Source organism: Saccostrea cucullata, unplaced genomic scaffold (genome assembly GCF_032062105.1).
Source record: "Saccostrea cucullata isolate Sc308-1 unplaced genomic scaffold, CSIRO_AGI_Scuc_v1 ctg8039, whole genome shotgun sequence".
NCBI lineage: Eukaryota > Metazoa > Mollusca > Bivalvia > Ostreida > Ostreidae > Saccostrea > Saccostrea cuccullata.
In genome coordinates this window covers 7,686-29,315 of record NW_026926989.1, presented here as the reverse complement: position 1 = coordinate 29,315, position 21,630 = coordinate 7,686, and the positions used below count along the sequence as shown (strand labels likewise).

The 21,630-nt window shown below is 31.6% G+C and overlaps 1 protein-coding gene across 2 annotated transcripts; it reads right to left on the bottom strand.

The window, feature by feature from the left end:
• Positions 1–5,088: 5,088 nt before the first annotated feature.
• LOC134273161 (Bardet-Biedl syndrome 7 protein homolog) lies at positions 5,089–20,885 on the bottom strand. Of its 2 annotated transcripts, XM_062755333.1 has the most exons (20): positions 20,782–20,885; positions 19,689–19,754; positions 19,147–19,209; positions 18,819–18,994; positions 18,486–18,672; positions 17,836–17,908; positions 17,539–17,605; positions 17,006–17,055; positions 16,589–16,719; positions 15,988–16,072; positions 14,430–14,529; positions 13,645–13,837; positions 9,116–9,190; positions 8,724–8,926; positions 8,307–8,471; positions 7,814–7,828; positions 6,525–6,658; positions 6,077–6,180; positions 5,834–5,957; positions 5,089–5,415 (listed from the first exon to the last, which is right to left on the bottom strand). In XM_062755333.1, the coding sequence occupies exons 1-20, from the start codon at positions 20,818–20,820 to the stop codon at positions 5,282–5,284; spliced, it is 2,184 nt and encodes a 727-aa protein (XP_062611317.1). In that variant the 5' UTR covers positions 20,821–20,885; the 3' UTR covers positions 5,089–5,281. The 2 variants fall into 2 exon arrangements, with proteins under 2 accessions (XP_062611317.1, XP_062611318.1); XM_062755334.1 differs by lacking the exon at positions 7,814–7,828.
• Positions 20,886–21,630: the final 745 nt, after the last annotated feature.

The window sequence follows — 21,630 nt, the reverse complement described above, 5'->3', positions numbered from 1 at the left end:
GAGGACATATCGCACGGTATCTGCAGCCATTTCAAGGTTCGGCATGGAACGTTATGATCTCAAAGAGACACAAAACGTCACAATATCGATGACGTCATAAAAGTGAGATGTCATACTTTCTCAGTTGTCAAGAAACACTGTAGTGAAGGAAAAGGCAGCAAACATTTGGTAAGAATTTCCATAGCTTTTATTCTAGGAAGTTTAACATTATTCTGTAAAATGAAGTAGAGAACCTGTTTCTTATCTTCCAAATAGTAGAAATCGACATGTTCCGTATATATTGTTTTATTAATACTTTTTGACTTCACAATAAATATATAAACAGATTAAGAAAAGGGGGAGGGCGGTTGAAATTAAACTGTAAAATTAACTTTTTCTTTTTCCTGCAATTTGAGATTTTATTTTTTCTTATTTTTTTTTTTAGAAAACATGGAGGATAAGCTGTAAATACTGAAATTCGACAAGCCGTGGTGTGTTATGGTGGAAGACCATGAGATGTGCCAGGTAATTTCAAACTACATGCATGTATCTCATGCCTTCTAACACAAGAACAGTGTTTAAAAACTTGAAAGGCTTTTTTTCGTTTAATGATGAGTGAGTGAAATAGATCACAAATGTCCAATTCAACGGTCAGCCATATTAGATTAAATCAAAAATTGTAAACTTTTCTGTTTGACTGATGAGTGAACAGATTGAGACTTAATCAAACAAGGCGACAAATCACTTTGTAGAAGAATCAAACGCGTTTTCAGTACTGCTTAGCCAGTAAGAACTTCAATGCAATGTCAATCAAAGATTAATAAGTCTAATTTTGGTTTACATTCTTTTCCAATGAAAATAAGGTTTCAAAAAAAAAAAAACATTTTGAAATTTATTTTCTTTTTTTTAAAAGTGTGGGAAAACAGACTGGATGCGCTCAAATAAAATAAAATATCATTGCACTGCAATGCATCTCATTTTTATTGCTTGACATACTGTCCACTTAAAACCAACTTGGTCTTTAATGTTTATCAAGACATAAAAATAAATCTAAACTTTCTTGTTTGATTGATGAGTGAACAGTTTGAGGCTCAATCAAACAAATCGCCAACTTAATTTGAAAAAGCATTAGAGACGCTTTTCAGTACAGCCTAGCCAGTTAGCAGTACTGGAATAGTGAGATTAACTCACACTACATGTATGACCAAACTTAACATGCTACATCATGTGAATGACTCTCTAGTCTTATATAGTATACAAGCTTGCCATTCCCTAGTATAGTCTAAAAATTTGCATAATCGTTTTGTCTACGTTGTTCAAAGGGGCATAATTTGATTATCTAACTTTGTAAGAAACTTACATTATGCAAATTTTGCAACATAGAAACAGCCGCAAGAGAAAATTGTATTTAAAGGGTGACTTTGGAAGGTGGATGGTGGGGAATGTTTTTGTAAAATGATTGGTAAAATGATTGTTCTTGTTGAAATACAGGTATAACTGCAATAAACTGCACCCTGCTGCCATACAGTGCAACGCTTTGTTGAATTATCCACTCATTACGTTTTTTCATTTAGTGTTTAGAAAAAAAAGATTTAAAAACAGACTGAATGAAATACTAGTATTCACATTTTACTAATCTATTACCATTCTCCTTATAAATCTCAATTTACAGTCCAACAATTATGTCAGAGGACTTTTTCAACAAAGTTACATATTAATGATTTCTTTTTTATTGAACGACTAGTTTGCGTATGCGCAGAATAATTCTGAAAGAAATGAACTCTCTTCTTACTTATAACCCAAGAGAATTAATATTGCTCATCTAACACGTAAGAAGAATTTGACTACATTTTATTGCAATATACTATAGTGCAATTTTTTTGTAATTTGTGTTTTGAAAAAGTTTATAGAAACAGCTGGATGGATTTTTTTAATTCATATTTCTTAATATACAATTGTTATCTTTCATATGAATCTGAACTAACAATCCAGTAATTATGACAAAGGACTTGTTGAAAAAGTTTCATATTGATCTTTTTTTTAATCAAACGACTAGTTCTGTTTGCAAAAATATGCTGCACTCTACTGAAACACAATACTTCACATTGTAGTGCCTGGCAAATTATCCAGTCAATATAAACTTAATAGTTGGGTTATTTGTAACTGAATTAAAAATATGTTTATATTTTCTTTTCAGTTATAGTGTTTTGAAAAAATGTTATTTTGAAACCAGACTAGATGAAATATTCTAATCATTCGAGCACTTACACAATTTGTCGGAGGACTTCTTCGACAAAGTTACGTTTTGATAATTTGTTTATCGAATGACCAGTTTGGGTAAGCGAAAAATATCCTGAAAAAATGAACATTCCTCATTGACTGATGAGTAATTTTATTTTTATTTGCCCATATATTAATGCTGCTTATCTTAATAAGAATTTACCTGCACTTATATTGCACTGCACTACAATGCAATGTCAATCAAAGATAAATAAGTCCAATTTTGTTTTACTTTTTTTGTTATTGAAAATTAGGTTTTAAAAAAAATCACTTTGAAAAATGTATTTTCTTTTTAAAACGTGTGGTAAAACAGACTGGATGCTCTTTAAAATACATATATATCATTGCACTGCAATGCATCTCATTTTTATTGCTTGACATACTGTTCATTAAACCCAACTTGTTCTTTAATGTTTATCAAGACATTAAAATAAATCTAATCTTTCTTGTTTGACTGATGAGTGAACACTGTGAAACTCAAACAACCATAGCTCCAAATTACTTTGAAGAGGAAACAAAGAGGCTTTTCAGTGCAGCTTAGCCAGTTAGCAGTACTAGTTTAGTGAGATAAACTCACTTCGCATGTGAGACCACATTAACATGCGATATCTTGTGAATGATTCTTTAGTCTTATATAGTATACAAGCTTGCCATTCCCTAGTATAGTCTAAAAATTTGCATAATCGTTTTGTCTACGTTGTTCAAAGGGACATAATTTGATTATCTAACTTTGTAAGAAACTTACATTATGCAAATTTTGCAACATAGAAACAGCAGCAAGAGAAAATTGTATTTAAAGGGTGACTTTGGATGGTTTTTTTGTAAAGCATTTTTTTTGGGATATTTTTGTAAAGCATTCTCTGGTAAAATGATTGTGCTTATTGAATTTGCAGGTGTAACTTCACCACCTTTCTGCACTCTGCTGCAATACAGTGCAACGCATTGTAGAATTATCCAATCATTACGGTTTAGTAAAAAAAGGTTTAAAAACAGACTGAATGAAATATTTACATTTTACTAATATATGATTATTCTCTTTCTTATAAATCTCAATTAACAGTCCAACAATTATTATGGAGGACTTTTTCGACAAAGTTACATATTGATGATTTCTTTTTTCATCGAACGACTAGTTTGGGTATGCGCAAAAAATTCCAAAAGAAATAAACTCTCTTCTTACTGATAAGTGTTCTTCTTTTTGTTTGCAAGAGAATTAATATTGCTCATCTTAAGAAGAATTGGACTACATTTTATTGCATTGTACTACTATAATAGTGCAAATTTTTTAAAAATAATTTTGTTTTGAAATAGTTTTCAGAAACAGACTAGATGGACTTTTCAAATTCAAATTTTCTTAATATACAGTTGTTATCTTTCATATGAATGTGAACTAACAATCCAGCAATTATGACAAGGCATTTGTTGAAAAAAAATACGTATTAATCTTTTTTTAATCAAACGACTAGTTTGCGTTTGCCAAAAATATAATGCACTCTACTGAAACACAATACTACACATTGTAGTGCCTGGCAAATTATCCAATCAATATAAACTTATTAGTTGGTTTTTTGTAAATGAATTAAAAATATGATTTTTTTTCAATTAATGTTTAAACAAGTATTTTTAAACAGATTGGATGAAATATTTTACTAGTATTCAAATTTAATTAATATATGACTGTTCTCTTCCATACAAATCTCCATTAACACTCCAGAACTTATGTCAGGGGACATTTTTGACAAAGTTAGGTATTGATAATTTTTTTTATCGAACCACTAGTTCTTCACTCCTGAAAATCAAGCAGTCAAATTGTTAGCATAATTGAAATTAGCATCGAGTCCCCAATGCCAAAATTGTAAAATTAAATTATAAACTCCACAGGTCAGGGGTTCAAGTGCTAGGATGGGGCTATGTATATTTTATAGAGTAAGTAAATTATTAATTATTTGAAAATCTTCTCTGCTCCTGGATATTCAGCAGATGAATTACTCACATAGTTATGATGATCAAGGGTCCTTCTTCCAGATTTGTGAATCTCAAAGCCCTGGAGTCAGGAGTTCTAGTGTTAGGGCAGCTAGGGCTCTATTGATTATATAGTGAAAATACATTAATTCTTTGAAAATCTTCTCTGCTCCTGGGTATTAAACAAACTAATTATATAGTTATGATGAGCAAAGATGCCTCTTCCAAAATTGTGAATTTCGTGGCCCCAGGGTCAGGGGTTCTTGTGTTAGGGTGGGGCTCTATTGATTATACAGTGAAAATGCATTACCGGGGTATTCTTTGAAAATCTTCTTCTCTGCTCCTGGGTATTTCATGTTTTATTATGCTCACATGAGTAAAAGTTGGTAGCAGGTAAAATAGCTTTTTTTAAACTATTTGTATCAATTCGGAATTTTCCTGTCCATTTTTAGATCAATGTAGAGATAAGAAACCTTTATATTCACCTGGAAGGTAATGACTGTGCATGTGAATATAACGTACTATTTTTCCACATACATGTACAAGAATTATTCAATCTTATAATAATAATTATTCAGAGGATGTTTTTTGTTGTTGAAATTTGAAATATTCCTCGAAATTCAAGTTTCAATTAACAAAGGCACTGAAAGCTAAGCACCCCTCATGAAGAGTATATCTATAAATCAAGGCTGCACTCAACATCCATCCTGATGCAAATTAGGTCACTTCCATTTCAAACAGAATTAACTCACTTGGTCACTCACCCACAAACCCACCCTTACAAGCGCATTACTATATCCCTTCCAACTATGTTGCGATGGGAATAATTCATTTACTTATCCTTATAACGTACCTCATACAAAGCAGTTCATAGGAGCCACATTTATTACAGATTGCAACACACAACTGTTCCACATTTAAAAAGTTATCACAGTTCAACAAAGATCACAATGGACAAACAAATGGACGGAATTCACTGTAGCCATTGATCATAATCTGTACTTCACAACACTTTTGGATAATTATCTTTCAAATGGTGGATAAATGTATGCATTCAGTCTCATCCAGTTTCAAAAAATTGCACTAGTGTTTGTAAATCATAATTATCTAGGACCTCCAATAAAGCTGGCACTCTACCCTTGACATTTTGACCTTTGAACTTGAATTTATCTATATACAAATCTGTGATCATTCCTGAAAAAAAAAAAAAAAAAAACAATGTAAGCAATATGAAATAGAGACATGTAATCTAAAGATTAATTATAAACAGATCATCAGGAAAAAGTTCATATATTAGGCAATATTTGATAAAAAGTGAATGTTCAATGAAATATTTTAGAAATTTGCATAATCGAAGGCTTTTACTCAAACTACTGATAACAAGATTATTGCTATATATTCTTCATTTAAGTGTGTTTGGTTCAAGATAAGCTTATAGTTACCATATAGGTTACAATATATTATCCCTAATTTTGTCTTAATAACCAAGATAATTGCATCAGTCATGATTTCATTTTTTCTTTCCTATTGAACTTATCAAAGATCAAAGTGATAACCTCACTGCAAGAATAATTTTTCCCCATTGCAACAATTTTATCTTTGTAAGACCAACCATATAGTCTTTCTAAGTGACAGGGCTGTTTTTTGAATTCTGCTTGAAGTTCCTCAGCGTCTTCCAAAATCTGTCTGTATTCAGGGGAGATAAAGCTGGTGTCATTCTCATGCACCTGTAGTTCCTGTGAAAACAAAACACTTGTTTTACACACAGCACTGACAGAAATATTTTGACACAAAAAGAAGGGACAGCACAGAGAATGTTTGCAATATTGAAAATCAGAATTAAGTGTTGTCTTACTTTGAGGGCATCAATAAGCTGGACCTTCTTGGCCAGTAGAAGTTGGTACTCCAGTTTGGGATGGATCAGATTCAGGGTATATGGAATGGAGTCCTCATTTATTTCTGTAAATGAAACCCTAGGTGTTACTAAATATAGCTGAAGGGATAACTTTTGTACTTATGGTATATATACCATCATAGGACTCCCAGATCATTTTTTTTTTACATATAGATGGTATTGAGATACTGAAGTTTATTTTACTTTACATGCAAAACTCACAACTTGATTCAAACATGATTAACCTATGATTAAGCTGAGAAAATTTGCCAATTCATATTGTCATGATTTGATATCTATGTTATTACATAAAGATCTACAGTATTGATAGAAATGTGTAAATATTGATTAAATATCAAATATGGCAAATTAAGGACATTCTCTTCATAAGGCAATTCCAGTAACTTACCATAGGTGATATTGAGACTGATCTTCTTTTTCGTGGCCTCCTTGGTCAGTACGTCCTTAAGGATGGATATTGTAGAGATGTTGTCAGATCTAAATATAGCTTCACCTTTTTTGGTGACCTTGGCATTGCTTCCACTGCCAAAATAATATAAAACACTTGTACAAATCCTACATATGCTGAATACTTAGAATATAGAAAATTATAAGACAAAAACAACAACAATAATTATTACATAAGGCAACTTTAAATTCAGACACTTTGTTCATAAACTGTGGTCTGTATCAAAATACAAAGTAAAGTGTATATTGCAAATCATTTCATTTGAGAGAATTTTATTTAAGCTTTGTTTCATAACCATGTCACAATGCAAAATCAAAGCTCTTTTCTTCATGAGGGGAATTAACTCTTCCTACTTATCTTACAGAGTATACACATATATTATAACTCCTGTAAAATACCATGCTACTGTCTTGAATTTTTTCAAGTAAAATAATAGTATTTTCTTTTCTTTATGAGTGTAATATGAATCATGCTGATGTCAGTATGCCAAGCAGTTTATTATTATGCAGTACATACTAGTATACAAAAATAGCTGCTCATACATCTTTCTCTGTGTCAAGCTTTTATTATACATGTATGTATGATAATTCTGTTTCTATGTCCCTGTATATCCTCATGCTTGGTATCCTTACATGCAGTACCCAACTGGTGACAAATAGGCAGTAGTATGTTCATATGAGTGATAAAATACAGGATGGGAAGGGTCATATGTGATCATTGTGACAAATAATAGACAAGCATCATCAGTGTTAAAGGGCTGAAAGACAGATTTTTAATTGATATTAATTTATATCAGTGTATAAAGACTATAAATAAAAAGAAGTTGTATGCCTGTATATGAGTTAACAAAAACTAATGATAACAGATGTTTTGATTAAAATTGAATTTGAAAATTTTTATTATGAATTTATGTGATTCAAGTCAGAAGACATTGCCTTTTCATGCAAACACACTTAAATTTGAATTTTTAGCACAGAAACTACTTTTATTTAACTTCATTTCTTCCATTCAAAACAATGGCCACCAGACAATGAAGACATTTTCTAGCAACTGGTTAAGAAATAGAACTTGAAAGTAAAATTAATCAAGGATTTCAAACAAAGGAATCTGGGTCAAACATGTTTAAAATTGAAAGGGCAGTCAAGGTCAAAGGTTCAAGATAACATCTAAAGGAACCGAAACTCCATTGTGCATAAACAGACACACATGTGCAGAAAAACGATACAAACCCATCAAATCCAGTCCTGACAAAAGTTGACAAAAATTAAACAAAATAGAGTAATTTTATGTTGAATTTATAGGGAAAACATAGATTGAAAAAAATTAATATTTACAATGATAAATTAAAAGTTATGAATATGGTATGCTTGATACTTTGTATTAAAAAAAAACCCTGAAAACCTATAAAGTAGAAACCTTAAAATACATATATACAACCTTTATTTCTGTGTAAGATATTGTGAACAATATTACAATATCATATTTAAATATGGGAATAACAAAAATTTCTTCCTTTTTTTTAATTTTTTTTTTTGTTTGGCTTACGAATTACACCCAGATTGATATTTAACTTAAAGAATTTCTTAAGAAATTATGACTTTGCTATAAGTAGGTATTTGATTCAAGGATGTTCACTGTAAACATGTTTCACTGTACCAAACTACTTGGTGATAAATAACATCAATATACTGAGAAAGAATTACTTTGCCAAGCAGGACTCACCTGTAAACACACTCGAGCTGAGTGTCCAGAAATGTTGACACAAAATGAAACGTGATACAGTCACCAGGTGGTGTTCTCTCCGGTAACTCAGGGAGACAGAAACAGACCCAGGAATGAACCTCTGCCAGACTGAAGGGTCCCGATAACTTAATGGTGTTCAAAGGCCTGTAATATAGCAATTATTTACAAATTATGATGCAGTATCAAAGCTTTCAATAAAGTTACTCTATAGGATATAAATTCTCATATGAGATACTTGTATTGGTAAATTTTTTCTCTCCCCCTCCCAAAATATAACTAAAAATAAAATAAAGTTACACAAATACATGTACCATAGTTATTGTATTCAATTATTCAGATGGCAAAACTAAATGATAATAAATAAGAAATTCAAGCATATTAAGCAAAACAATTGACCTGGTGTCATCAAACACATGGGTTCTTTGATGAAGGGACAGGGGCTTGATCTGGTACTGTTTGACTTGACATGTCTTGGGTTGTACCCTGGGGGTGATGTAGGCCTGTAGTGTCCCATACTGACCCTCAATAGAGCGGATCTTCAGTTCCAAACGTGTGGTGTTGGCCTGACAGCGATATGTGGCCAACAGAAAATTACCTTCCTACAAAGATGTTATTAAATAACTGTTTTATAAATACAAGATAAAATACCAAAGGAAACTATCACTGAATATACATGTAGTAATATAAGGAAAACGCCCATAAAGCGTACAAAAAAAGTACACAAATGTTACAGATATGAATTGCTTTCAGGACCACTTTGAAAACTTAATCACTATAGCTGTACAAACCTCTGGGTTACATGCACTGTAGCTGACAACAGCTGAATTTTTCTCCACATCCAAAAGATCTATTGGGACATCACTCTAAAACAAACACCATAAAATAGTACATATAAATGTAACTGAAGCCGTGTCATTTCATATGATAAAGGAAGTGCATACATGTAATTGTCAATTTAACCCTCTGGCTGCGACGTCAGTGTACAGAAATTATAACGTCACTGCGAGATTAAAACGACGTCACAATTTCTTTGACATTATTTTGCGGGCTTTTCAATATCTCGGGTTAACGCCAAGTGCGCGTCATTTACAGGAATGTGTACAGGGGAATTAATTCATATGCGATATATCAAAAAAACTATGAAGAATGTTTTTTTTATTTATACAATTTGCGTAAATTCTAATTATTATATTAAGATTTTTTTAAAATTAATTGTTTATTGTTATCCCAATCAAGCAAAACTGATAAACTATTGCGAGAAATGAATATACAAAATCAGACGCAACTTAGAAACAGTTTGATATACAATGATTATCATTATTTCTAAACCTTTTAAAAGTAATTGTAAGGGAAATTAAATAAAAATGAAAATAGTAAAGACCAAAAATAATATTTATATTCTTGATTTTACATGTATTTTCCATCTGCATGCATTGCAATTTCTAACGTTGTGCGGTCTGACTAAAATATAATAGAAATTCAAATATTTGATTCCGCTTCTCGGCGCACAGATTTATCGCTTTCTTCAAAAATTGAATAAATACCAAAATTAAATTATCAAAAAAAAAAAAAAAAATGTTTTTATCTTTAAAGAAAAAAATTCCTAATATAACAATTTTTACCAATGAATTCAAATTAAAATGTATGGAAAATAATTCTTTAAATTCTTTTAAAAGTTGTTTAAATATTTCATTTGTTCTAGTAGACATTAAATGTTGACTTTAAATGCTTACATCAACAAACCATTGCCGATAAATAATAAAAGAATTATGAAGAAGATTTACAGATTTACCAACAAGTTGCTTATTTAATGTAGATATTTACGGAAAATTTACTTTCCAGTCTTATATTTAGTTTGGCAAAATTAGAAAAAAAAACCTGACTCGTACTGGTACAAAACCCCGTGCTTAAAAGTTTGTTATAAGTTTGCATATTGACATTGGCTAAAAGACGTTTTCAAACAAAACATCTTTGGTGAAATAGGGAATTTTTTTTTTTGATTAAAAATCTTTAGTTGTAAAATATGTATAGACCATCAGAAACAATTAATCCATTTGTCTTTTTTATATGAATTAGAAAAAAAGTACTCGTGTTTTCAGTTTATTAGAAGCAAAATTCAACAGTCAATATTTAATGAGGATTTCCTTACTTTTCTGGGGTTTATTTTTTTTTTCCGGACAAGTCGACACGGCTAATCATTGACCTAAGGGACTCCATTTTCTACATCTTTTCATTTTGATTTTTTAAAATAAAAATTAATTTTCAGTTGAGTATAAATGATGATGTAGAAAACACACAAGTACTGTTCTATGTTATCAGAGAAATTGACGGGATTATGATAATTTTAAAACTTAATATAATATCTGAAGATTTGAGAATATATGTAATCTTCGCCATAATCATAATGAATGGAATATATTTTTAAAAAGTGGAAAGCTGCTATTCGTAGTGTTTTGTAAAAAGAATTTATTTGACAAGCGCATTTTTATTCTTCCTGCAAGACACGTATTGTTCTTAACATGGGGTCTAATAAATGTTTTGATCACGGTTTTACGATAATTTCAAGCAGACATAACAGAAAAATATATGCATTGTATATTGAGATGTTACAGAATATATCACAAGATCGTGCGTGTTTGTTGACACGATGTTCAAATCGTGTGTACAAGATTTATCTAAAATCGAAAAAAGTCGAAATAATAAACGTCCATATTAAGGACACAGGAGGGCGAACAATAACCATACACCGATTTAACCCCCCCCCCCCCCCCCCCCCGCATCCCAACCCCGGGGTCGTATTTACAATTCATATCACCTGATTTCACCCGGGTGCAGTGTTTCATTTTTTTAAATGGATAAGTACATCTGAAATATCATTAAGATTAATCGCTTAACTGTCAACGGGGGAGGAGGGGGGGGGTGGCATATGGATTACATAATTCATTTATTCTTCATAGTTGTCAGGTCTTTATTCAATCATTTTTACGATGAAATATTGACTACCGGTATATAGATTGGATCTAAATTAATTTTTATAGTAGAATTGCTGTTAAGGTTTGGGATGTGTTGGTTACGTAAATTTTGAAAGCTTAGATATTGACAATGCATAAAAATTGTGTGTGGTTGTGTTAATGATATAGCAATGACTTCAGAGGTTTACAATACGATAAAATGAGAGTTTTTAAATCTGACAAGTCAGCAAAAAAATGTCAATGTCTTGAAATTTACATTGACCTTACGACAACAAAGAATGAGGAAGGGGGCCGGGGAACCCGACAGGAAAATTTAATAAAGCAAAAATACAATATATACTCAGGAAAAACAGGGGGGCAACATTTTCAGGATTTTCTAAAACGAACGCATATAGAGTACGATATTTAAGTTTTTTTTAGCTAGACGAAATAGAAATGTAGAATAAGATGTATAAATAAAATTTAATGGACTGGTGTGTATACCGAGGGGTCTCGCATGGAGTCATTGCAATGGAGAAACGCTATTTGAATTGAGTCTGGGGTCATGTTTCGAAAATAAAACCTGCTCAGCTCTGCAAAGCGACTTGTTTCCTCTTCCAAGAAAGTTTATAAAGCTTTTAAATTGATCAGGTACAGATAATCTATTAATTATTCGAACATTTGACTGGGATTTTTCGATAAAAGTTGGGTTTAACATGGCTGCAGTTGTGTAGCTCTCCAAAAAAATATATTGATAGACCGGAGAGCTACAGAGCCATCCATTGAAAAATGAAAAAAAAAAAAAAACTGTATATTTATTTCGCACAAAAAAGTGTGCTCGGATCTCGATTTATTTTGCTATGTTTTTTAAAACTGTGATCTCAAAATATTACTAACCATATGTTCCTAACATATTTTTTGCTGTTTCCACAACCAAACATTCCTCATATTTGTTGTTAATAGTCCTCCTGACCCTGATAGTGTAATCATAGAACATTTCGCTTATTTATACTGCCATTTTGTTTTCAAAGATAATTCAGTCCAATATGCTTCGTTCAGATGTCAACTACAAGAGTGCTTGATAGAGGAGAAAGAAATTTTTTAAACTGTCCTTTTTTGCAATTGAGGTAAGAATTTGGAAGAATTAATCAAGAACCGAGCGCACTTTTTGGTGCGCAATAAATATACATTTTTTTCAATGGGTGGCACTGTAGCTCTCCGGTTTATCAATATATTTTTTTTCGGAGAGCTACAGATCTGCAGCTAGGTTTAACAGGGTCCTAGGTCGATCGAGAAAATGGTTTCCTATATAGAGTGCGACTTAGATTCGCATGTCCTAGCTACTTCTACAAATTTGACTCGAAGGCAGATGAACATCATTTCCGTAGTCAGTTTCCTACTTAAACTAAAAATCATGATCATTTTTAGAGGCAATCTTTTTTAAATCTTAGAAAAAATGTGTAAATGAATAAAAATTGAACATTGTAAACTTTTTTGGAAATATTTCTAAATTATACACTGTAACGTGCTTTTACACACAAAAGGACAAAAGGAATTCTGAATATTTTCATTTAGTACTCTTTTGAAAATTTTAATGCAACATTTTTTATCATATACAATTATGATTTTTCCCTGAACAAAATTGACTATTATCCTTAATTTAGGTTAACAGATGCATGTATTACCGGTATTTATATTAGAACTGAATTGCGAAAAGGTATTCACTAAAAGAAAAACCTAGTGAATTTAACTAGTGAACTTCGTAAATCCTTTGTCGTGAATTGAATGTTTTCAGTTAAGAAAGTGAATTGTGGAGCTAGGGTCAAATTGACACTTAGATACCGACCGAGTGAAAGTTGCCTATAAATTCTAGATTCACTATAATGTTATCTTACTAATAAATATACCCAATACATGTACCTAGTAAAACTACTTTTAAGGTAGTGATTATATGGACAGTTAAATTTACTAGTTTTCTCAGTGACTTTAACTACTTATTTTTACAGTGTTTTGTTTGCGCATTTTAACTTGCAAATAAATGCATAAAAAATGCATGAATTATTATAAAATAATTCTTTTAACTTTTAACTTGCATTAATCATGTTAATCGGTAGTTGTTTCCAAATTCTTATGCTTTTATTTCAGCAAAAACTGCAGTCAAATTAAGTATTATTATATATAAATTTCAGTTAAGAAAGTGAAAAGACGTCTCAAACTTTATGACGTCACCAGGGACATATATGTCCCTCCCGCAGCCAGCGGTAGAAGGACATATATGTCCTTCCCGCAGCCAGAGGGTTAATAATGATCACTAAAGTCTATTTTGGAGAATCTGAAACTTTCATTTTAAATGACACACACAGTACCTGTAGAAGAACATTGTCAATAGGTAATTGTAGTTCTAAACTGAGGGTGTAGCTGGCATCTTCACGATTTAATACAAACTTGTCATTGATGTCAAACTGAGGCACTGCCGATATTGCCGTTTTACTGGTGGCTGTTTGCTGGTACTTCTCTCGTTCTGTCAAAACTTTCTGTGTCAGTTCTTCTAGTTCACCTCTAAATAACAAAATAGAATAAGTTAATTCCTTATATATCTTGGTGGACACTGTAATAATTTCATGTAATATCAAGATAACCAAATGTTTTTTCTACCAAATATTCTGTAATTTTCATTAAACTGAAAAAAAGTGAAAGCAATTGTCTAAAATCTACATAAGCATTCACAAAAATTGAAGTACATGAATCTATTTTATGTCATAGGCAATTTTTTTAAAAAGAAGTATATATTTCATGTATTAATTTATATTGAAAAACAGTCAGACATAGATAAGCTATAAATCAAATATAAAGGTACTTGAAATCGATACAGTTTTATATATAAATTGTTTTAAAAATCAATTTATATTCAAAATTTCAATCTGGTTTCATCAGTAATAATAAAGTTGTTTGAAATCAATTCAAATATTCAGTTATACCTAGCCATTACATAAGTACAGTGTCCAATGGACTGAAAAAAAAACAAACAACTCCTTTTAATACCATAAACTTACTCTGCTTAGATGACTTTGAGAGCCCATTGATAACCTACCTGTAGACTGAAAATTAGGAATGCACAGAGTCCTCTATTTTTATTTATATGTGTACATACTTGAGAGTGTTGATTTTGACTTTTGCGGCTGTTTCTGGAACAATGGCGGTGGAACCGAGGCCTTTGGACATTTGTTCTGAAGTCAACCCTAGCACCCAACCTGTGCACATTAACCAGTGTTATAACATAGTGTGATGAAAAACAGTTCAGACAGGACAGGAACTGTAACTCTTACAAGTATCTTCAGTCAGAATGAATTTGGATAGAGGCCAAAGTCTCTATATGTACATAAACATCAACAAAGCTCATTTACATTCAGTAAATGTAGTAATTCAACAAGAAGTTGATGAACCAATTGCAATATATTGATTACTTAGTCACCTCAGCTCCTGTCCTGTACATACTTTCTGTAGAATTGCCACCACAAACTCACCTGACAGGATGGAATAATTTTTGTTTAATATGAACACAGATCAATTTATTTAAAGACAAGATTTTGCTCAAAGTTCAGTACATCTTTGATGACTTTCCAAACAGTATTAAAACCATTTTCCTTTAAGATATTTGAAAACACTACTTTTGCAAGAACTAATCCTGTCAGGTTGAGTTTGCGGCAACAATCATTTTGGTGAAAAGCAGTTAAATATGAATAGACTTGGTCAATTGAGGTGTAGGAGGCAAAACATTTCACACACAGGTATTTGTAGGGGTGAGTATATGATTGTAAACTGAGAAAAAGATTTCCAGGTTTGACCAATGGAATGCTGTAATTAGTAAATCTTGGAGATTAAGAGGAAATGTAACCCCCTCTGCTCTAGACCCAAAAAATTTATAATTTTCAATAAGCATAGGTACATAGAATATATATTGCATAAAAAACATATTTGATCACTTCTATTCTAACCTATAAAAAATTTCAGACAAAAAAGCACAAAAAAACATGAAAAATCGCTGGCATCTAGAGCAATGACCTGACAGGAGAAAAAGACACAAACTCAGTGCAGGAAGCCAGCCAAGCTGTGAGAGACCCACGTTACCTAAGACCGATTATTTTTTCACGACCATGCTCAGAGAGATGATAGACATCTGGCCCGGACTCTTTGATATTGGGCTCAGATGTCAGAGAACTGATCCAGCCTAAAATCATCCAGTTACAACCAGTTATATAAAGTCAATAAAATCATCCAGTTACAGTCAGTTATATAAAGTAAAAAATTTTTAAAAAGAAAAGGTCTTCTGTAATAAATTTAATATAATAGTTCCACAATACATTCATTTCGTAAATGTCTGATTGAGCAAAAGAAAATACTACAGCCAGATTTTTCATTAGCAATTTTATGGATACCTTGATTCTAATTTTATGTTCTTTGTAATAAAAAATTGAGAATACACTGTACCTGAACTTAATGCTTTGTAAAAATTATACATAAGTACTCGGTATATTGCATACGACAGACATAATTTTAAAAAATAAAGAGGGTATAATGAATATAGCTACCAAAGGATTTTGAAAGAGAGTAATTGTTTTTCTTAAAAATCAATTTTATTTTTAATTATTTCTGTTTCAATAAATACATACATGTAAAAGATTGATGCATATTTGTACTTAATCTCTTACCTGCATAGGTAGAGCATACAATCTCATCGAATCCTTGTGTAGCTATCACTCCTCCTTGCACTGAAGTTACACTCTCACTCAATTGCTGAATCAAAAATTACATACATGTAAAGTTTAATGTACTACATTTTACATTATTGTTATTAAATAAATAATAATTAAACCAATATATTATTGTACAATGTATGTATCCATGTTGAGTGTGGTATTGATTGTCTGCAGATAAGTGCTTTTTTGACTAAAACTGCTTTATAAAATATAAGTAACAAGACTCTTCACCGTTCGCACTAAGAAGAAAATTGTGTATCAAAAAGTAAAATCTATGATATTAAAGAACTTGTGTGTAAATATATTCCTGAATTCTTATACAGATGCAATATAAGTTCATATATTCTTCTTCCTTGTAAATCATGTTTGATATACAAGTATAGCTTTGATTGGTTTGGGTTGAAAGTATCTTCAGCTGAGTACTGACATTTTTCTACATAGTTTTTAACTAGAATGGTATATTGCTACATCTACACTTTCACAAATAACAACAAAAAAATTTGTTGAAGTCTATATATTGTAGGAACTTATGTAATGCCAGAGCACTGCTTACATGTTTGAATCTAAATAAAGGCTCGTCAGATTCATCATAGCTGTAGACTTCCACAAGTCCGTCATCTCTCCCCACAAGAAGGTCAAGGACACCGTCAGCTGTGATGTCATAACTGTCAATAGCTAACACTCCTGTCAACAAAAATTATATCATTTTATATAAGTATTTTACAATAAATATTTAAAAGTACTGTTTTAAGTATATCACATATGGATAGATGTATGTATTCTATATTGCCTATGACAGAAAACAGCTTCTGCTAAATCAAGTACATCATTAAATGTCTTGTTAGTATATTATATTCAGAAAAAGCTAAATCAAAATAACTTGTTTTTAAGATCAATGTCTCATAAATGTTGTACACACTTAATATAATACATTTACTTGATATTAAAAAAAAATCAATCTGACACCAACCTCCGCTCCTTTTCTCATTTGGTAATTCCCAGCGATGTGATGGTGCCATTCTGCAAAACAAATTAGATCAAGTTTTCTGGTAAGGCAACTCATGGTGAGGTGTTTAGGAAAGAGAACTTTAAACACTGAGGTTCCCTGTCATAGCAATAGTGGTACGTGCATATAATAAAAACAATCACTCTAGGCTTTGAACCCAAAGCACAACTACCGGTACAACTTTTTAAACCATTCACCAGCAATTGAATACAGCAAAACTTGTTTAGTACAAACACGGATATAACAAATTCACGGATATAACAAAGTTAATTCGGATCCCCAGCTCTGTAAAGTTATTGAATTCCTTACATGGATATAATGAATTATGGATATAGCAAAGTAATTTCATGGGTCCCAGTGACTTCATTATAACAGATTTTTTTTTTTTTTTTTTTTTTTTTTTTATACAGAGTTTTACTGTATGCTAATAGTGGCATAACTGTTATCCTTAGGAAACAAAATTTATGAAGCATAATCTATGAACACGAAATGTTTACCTTCCAATCTGAACCAGACCTACTCTTCCATCAGAAGTTCCATATAAAATCTCATCTCCCTCATCTCCTGGTAAGATTAAAACACAAGGTGTATATACATGTAATGGGAAGAATGGGAACAAAATGGTTGACATACAAAAACATCCACATTTCATTTTTTTTAACATAAAAACCCAAAGCTTACTTTCTGCATGCTTAAAATACAATGTTCATTTCCCCTATTAGTACATACATGTATCTGTATGGTACATTGTAGCCTTCAAGTACAGATATTTTTATTCGGTATGCAGGACTTACCTCCATCATTACCATACAGCTGCATCACACAGGGTGGCCCAGGGACTTCTACTTCATAGAGTAGGTCAGAGTCCTACAACCAAATCAGGTCATCATTTACCGAGTATTTACAAATAAAAGCAAAAAGACAATCTTCAAAATAGTTCTTTGCAATTTTAGGTACTCTGACTTTTAATAAACTTATAATTTTTTTATACAATTGTAGTATAAAATGACAGTCCAATTTTTGGTTCGAGGAAATCTTGAATGTGTCAGAACCTATCTGATGAAATAAAGATGAATAATATATTTTTAGTGAAATGATAACAACAATCGGCAATTAAGCTGAGCAACTATAAATATTTTGTGTGTACATGTATGCTAAAAAAGATGAAATATTTGTTGCGGATTAAATTTCGTTTATTTCATTGTTACCAATTTTCAACAAAAATTAAATCCCAAAAATTTTTTTATATGCCTATATATTGAGTAAGGTAACTTTCAAAAAGTAGACTTTAATGCTGACAAAACCCTTTAAGATGACAAATCAACAAAATTTTATCACCACGAAAATTTGTATAGTAAGTCTTTAGAGATACAAAAAAAATACTTTGATCCATTAAAGATCAGATTTTTCAGATCCCTATAGGGAGGTGAATTAAATGACTCACCTGTAGGACCCTTAACACCCTGTCCTGACACGCCAGCACTGGGGTGATCTCTGGGACTTTGTTGGTGGGTAAACAGATCACATCACAGATATTGTCTGCTGACAGGAAGTGATTGGCATCCTTACAGTCATGGTAATGATTGTAAACAAAGTTACCACAGGTAAATAGCTCAGCTCCCTCCACATACCTGAAAAAGCATTGGTCATTAAAAAAATAAACCAAACCGTCAAAATACCCATTACAAAAAATGTCTCAAACATTTCAATTATGTTTTGAAATTTCTTTGCACAAGGAAAAATTGATGACTTTTATAAATTCAAATCACTTATTTACATTGTTTGAATTGGTTCAGCCAAACTTGTGTCAAAAGTGAGGAAGTTCTTTCCCTTCTTTGTGAAACCTTTGACCTCTGACCCAGAGGTTGCAAAGATTCTTTCCCTTGTCCCTCCAACAGGTCCCCCTAACTCAACTCTTGTTATCTTCTTTTTGAGGGTGGCATTAAACACAGGCTGGAGAGGAAAAACAACAAATTTTGAAAGAATCTGATAACTTTTAGATTTATTAATTAAAATAGAAATTGATAATAAATGCCAATTAATCAACACAAGTTTATATGATTATTATCAAAGCTGTGCATGCTGATAATAGTATAAAATCTTACAACTGTTTCTCCTTTCTTCATTCCTAGACACTGAAGCTCTCCATTATGGTCTCCAATAACAAACTAAAACAAAGAGGAATGTAAACATTTATTCTTATTGTTTACATCTTAAATCAAACCAATATCTTATCTTACATGCAATAGTAAATGTAGTATAATTTGAAAATTATTATGTAAGTGATAGATACCATTTTTCACTGAAAAAGTGATATAGATCTATACCAAGTACTCATAGGCGTACTCTATAAATACAGCTAGTATACAGATGCAAGTTACTCCCTAATCGACAGTTTCTGTATGACATTGGTACTACCTGACTACTTGTTTGAAGGGCAAAATGATATATTTTGGTGGGAAATGATGTCAAAGTAATTGTTTAAGATATATTTCTCAATCATCTATTTAAATTTAAAAAAAAAATACCAAACGCTTTGAATTTGCCCTGCAAAAGAGTAGTGAATAGTCTAATACATTTAAATGATTTTTTTTAAATCATATTTTGCATCATTTCATAAGAATATCTTCAATATCTTGTGAATTACCCTCTGTGGTTTTCCTGGGACCTGGGGAGGAAGGAGTCGCAGTGATTTACTGGAGGTAACACCAACCTTGGAGGAAAATAACAAAAAAATATTAAATATCATATTACTGTTAATTAGATCTATGTATTTCTTTGACTGTTATCAAAACTATTAACAGGTCCAGTACAATTCCTAGATTTAGCTACGTAGGTAGAATTACCCACGTAACTTTATTTACCTACCTCAGGTAGCTTTATTTAGCTATTTCAATGCAACTTTTCAAAGTTTTTCTTTTTATTAAAATGAGACAAAAAATTATAATTAAATGATATTAATATTTATTCTACGGAGGTTTAAAAAAACAATCCAGAGCAGAAATAATTTATACATTGCTGCGTTTGGACAATTTAGAGCAAAACATGTAATTCCATTGTTTGGATAACTGTCCTCTCTCATGCATGCGGTGAGGCATGGCTGAGTATGATTACTTCACATTGTGCTGAGTAATTACTGACCTATTATTGTGTTAACTGGAACTGGACTTCTTTGTCATTTCATTCAAGTAACTGTTCTAACTGTCATACATAGCAATTGTATGACATTGATTGCAATTGTGCAGAAAAAGACATTTCTTCAAGAGTGATTTTTTATGAATTGTTTTCAGATGAGTTCAAAGTTGAAAATGATCAATGCATCAAAATTATGCACATCCTAAGAAAAAGGCTTTTTTAGAAAAATAAATTGATTTGGTAGCTAGATAAAACTACCTCAGGTACGTAAATAAAGCTTAGTAGGTAAATCAAGCTACGTAGCTAAATCTAGTGATTGTACCCAGGGACCTGTTGTACCAGACCTGAATAAATTAGTATTGATATTGGAATGTTCTATTTAAAAATGTTACTATCCTACAGACCAAGTGTTGATGACCTGTGAAGGCTGTGCTGACATAGTTTGATTATCATAACTAGATCAAAATCTGCAGATATCTGCTATATCAGTATATTAAAACATGATAAATTACTTTTTATGAAAATATTGATTTCGTAGTTACCTTGCGATAGAAAGACATAAAAATCATTTCATTTGTTACCCTTCATATAAACACAAACTTTACCTGCACGTAGTCCACCCTTGTGAGATTTAATTCCATCATTTTGAAAGCTTTTCTTTTTGCAGTCTAGTTTTTCTCAAGAAATCATTTCAACCGGAAGTGCTGATTGTATATATATTCAGCAGAGAATCACCTGGCTGGCGAATCTTGAAATAAATAAATTATTTAATTGGCTATGTACCGGGAGAATCTTATTAAAAGATGTTTTAATAGTAGTTTATCTGTCAAAAGTTTTATAAATTTCTCCAATCGATTGTTTCCAAATAGTAGCTAGATCGCGCAACTATTACGCCGTTTACAAAACACGGACAGGTCACGGAATCACGGATGCACGGAAATATAGAAAATAGTACAAATCACGGATTGTTTTTTGTACGGATGATAAATCTGTCCGTGCATCTCCGTACATTAAAAAAATCCGTGAGATCTATAAATAAAAATAAAACAAGTGAATAAATATTCACGGAATTTATTTATCGGTAGAAAATGTTACAATATTTAATAACAAAGATTTATATGATAAACTTATGAACTCTTACAATCCATACATTTGATGGTTTTAGACTTTCTAATTTGTTTTTCACTAAGTGTTGTATTTTGACATCGTGGATGAAACCACTGGCGACACTTAGTGCAATTAAACATGAATCCATGTTCAGGCATTCTGCACGTGCAGAACAACTTCATATCAAATGTAAACTCTATTGACTGTTGGCGTTTACACGGAGATGACGGAAATTTACGGAAAATTCCGTCAGTGATACATTTCATTAAATGGGGCCTCATTGCTTCAGTGTGGAAATGAGTATTCTCTGGAAGTCCACCGAAACATATCTCTACTGCATTTGCAAT

What these genes read in the sequence shown, in the direction of transcription:
- LOC134273161 (XM_062755333.1), bottom strand. Translation starts at nt 20,820, where the DNA reads ATGATGGAATTAAATCTCACAAGGGTGGACTACGTGCAG. An exon ending in AAATGAGAAAAGGAGCGGAG is followed by an intron (nt 16,720 to 17,005) that starts GTTGGTGTCAGA and finishes TTTTGTTGACAG; the next exon opens with GAGTGTTAGCTATTGACAGT. An exon ending in GTCAAAATCAACACTCTCAA is followed by an intron (nt 13,838 to 14,429) that starts GTATGTACACAT and finishes TTTGTTATTTAG; the next exon opens with AGGTGAACTAGAAGAACTGA.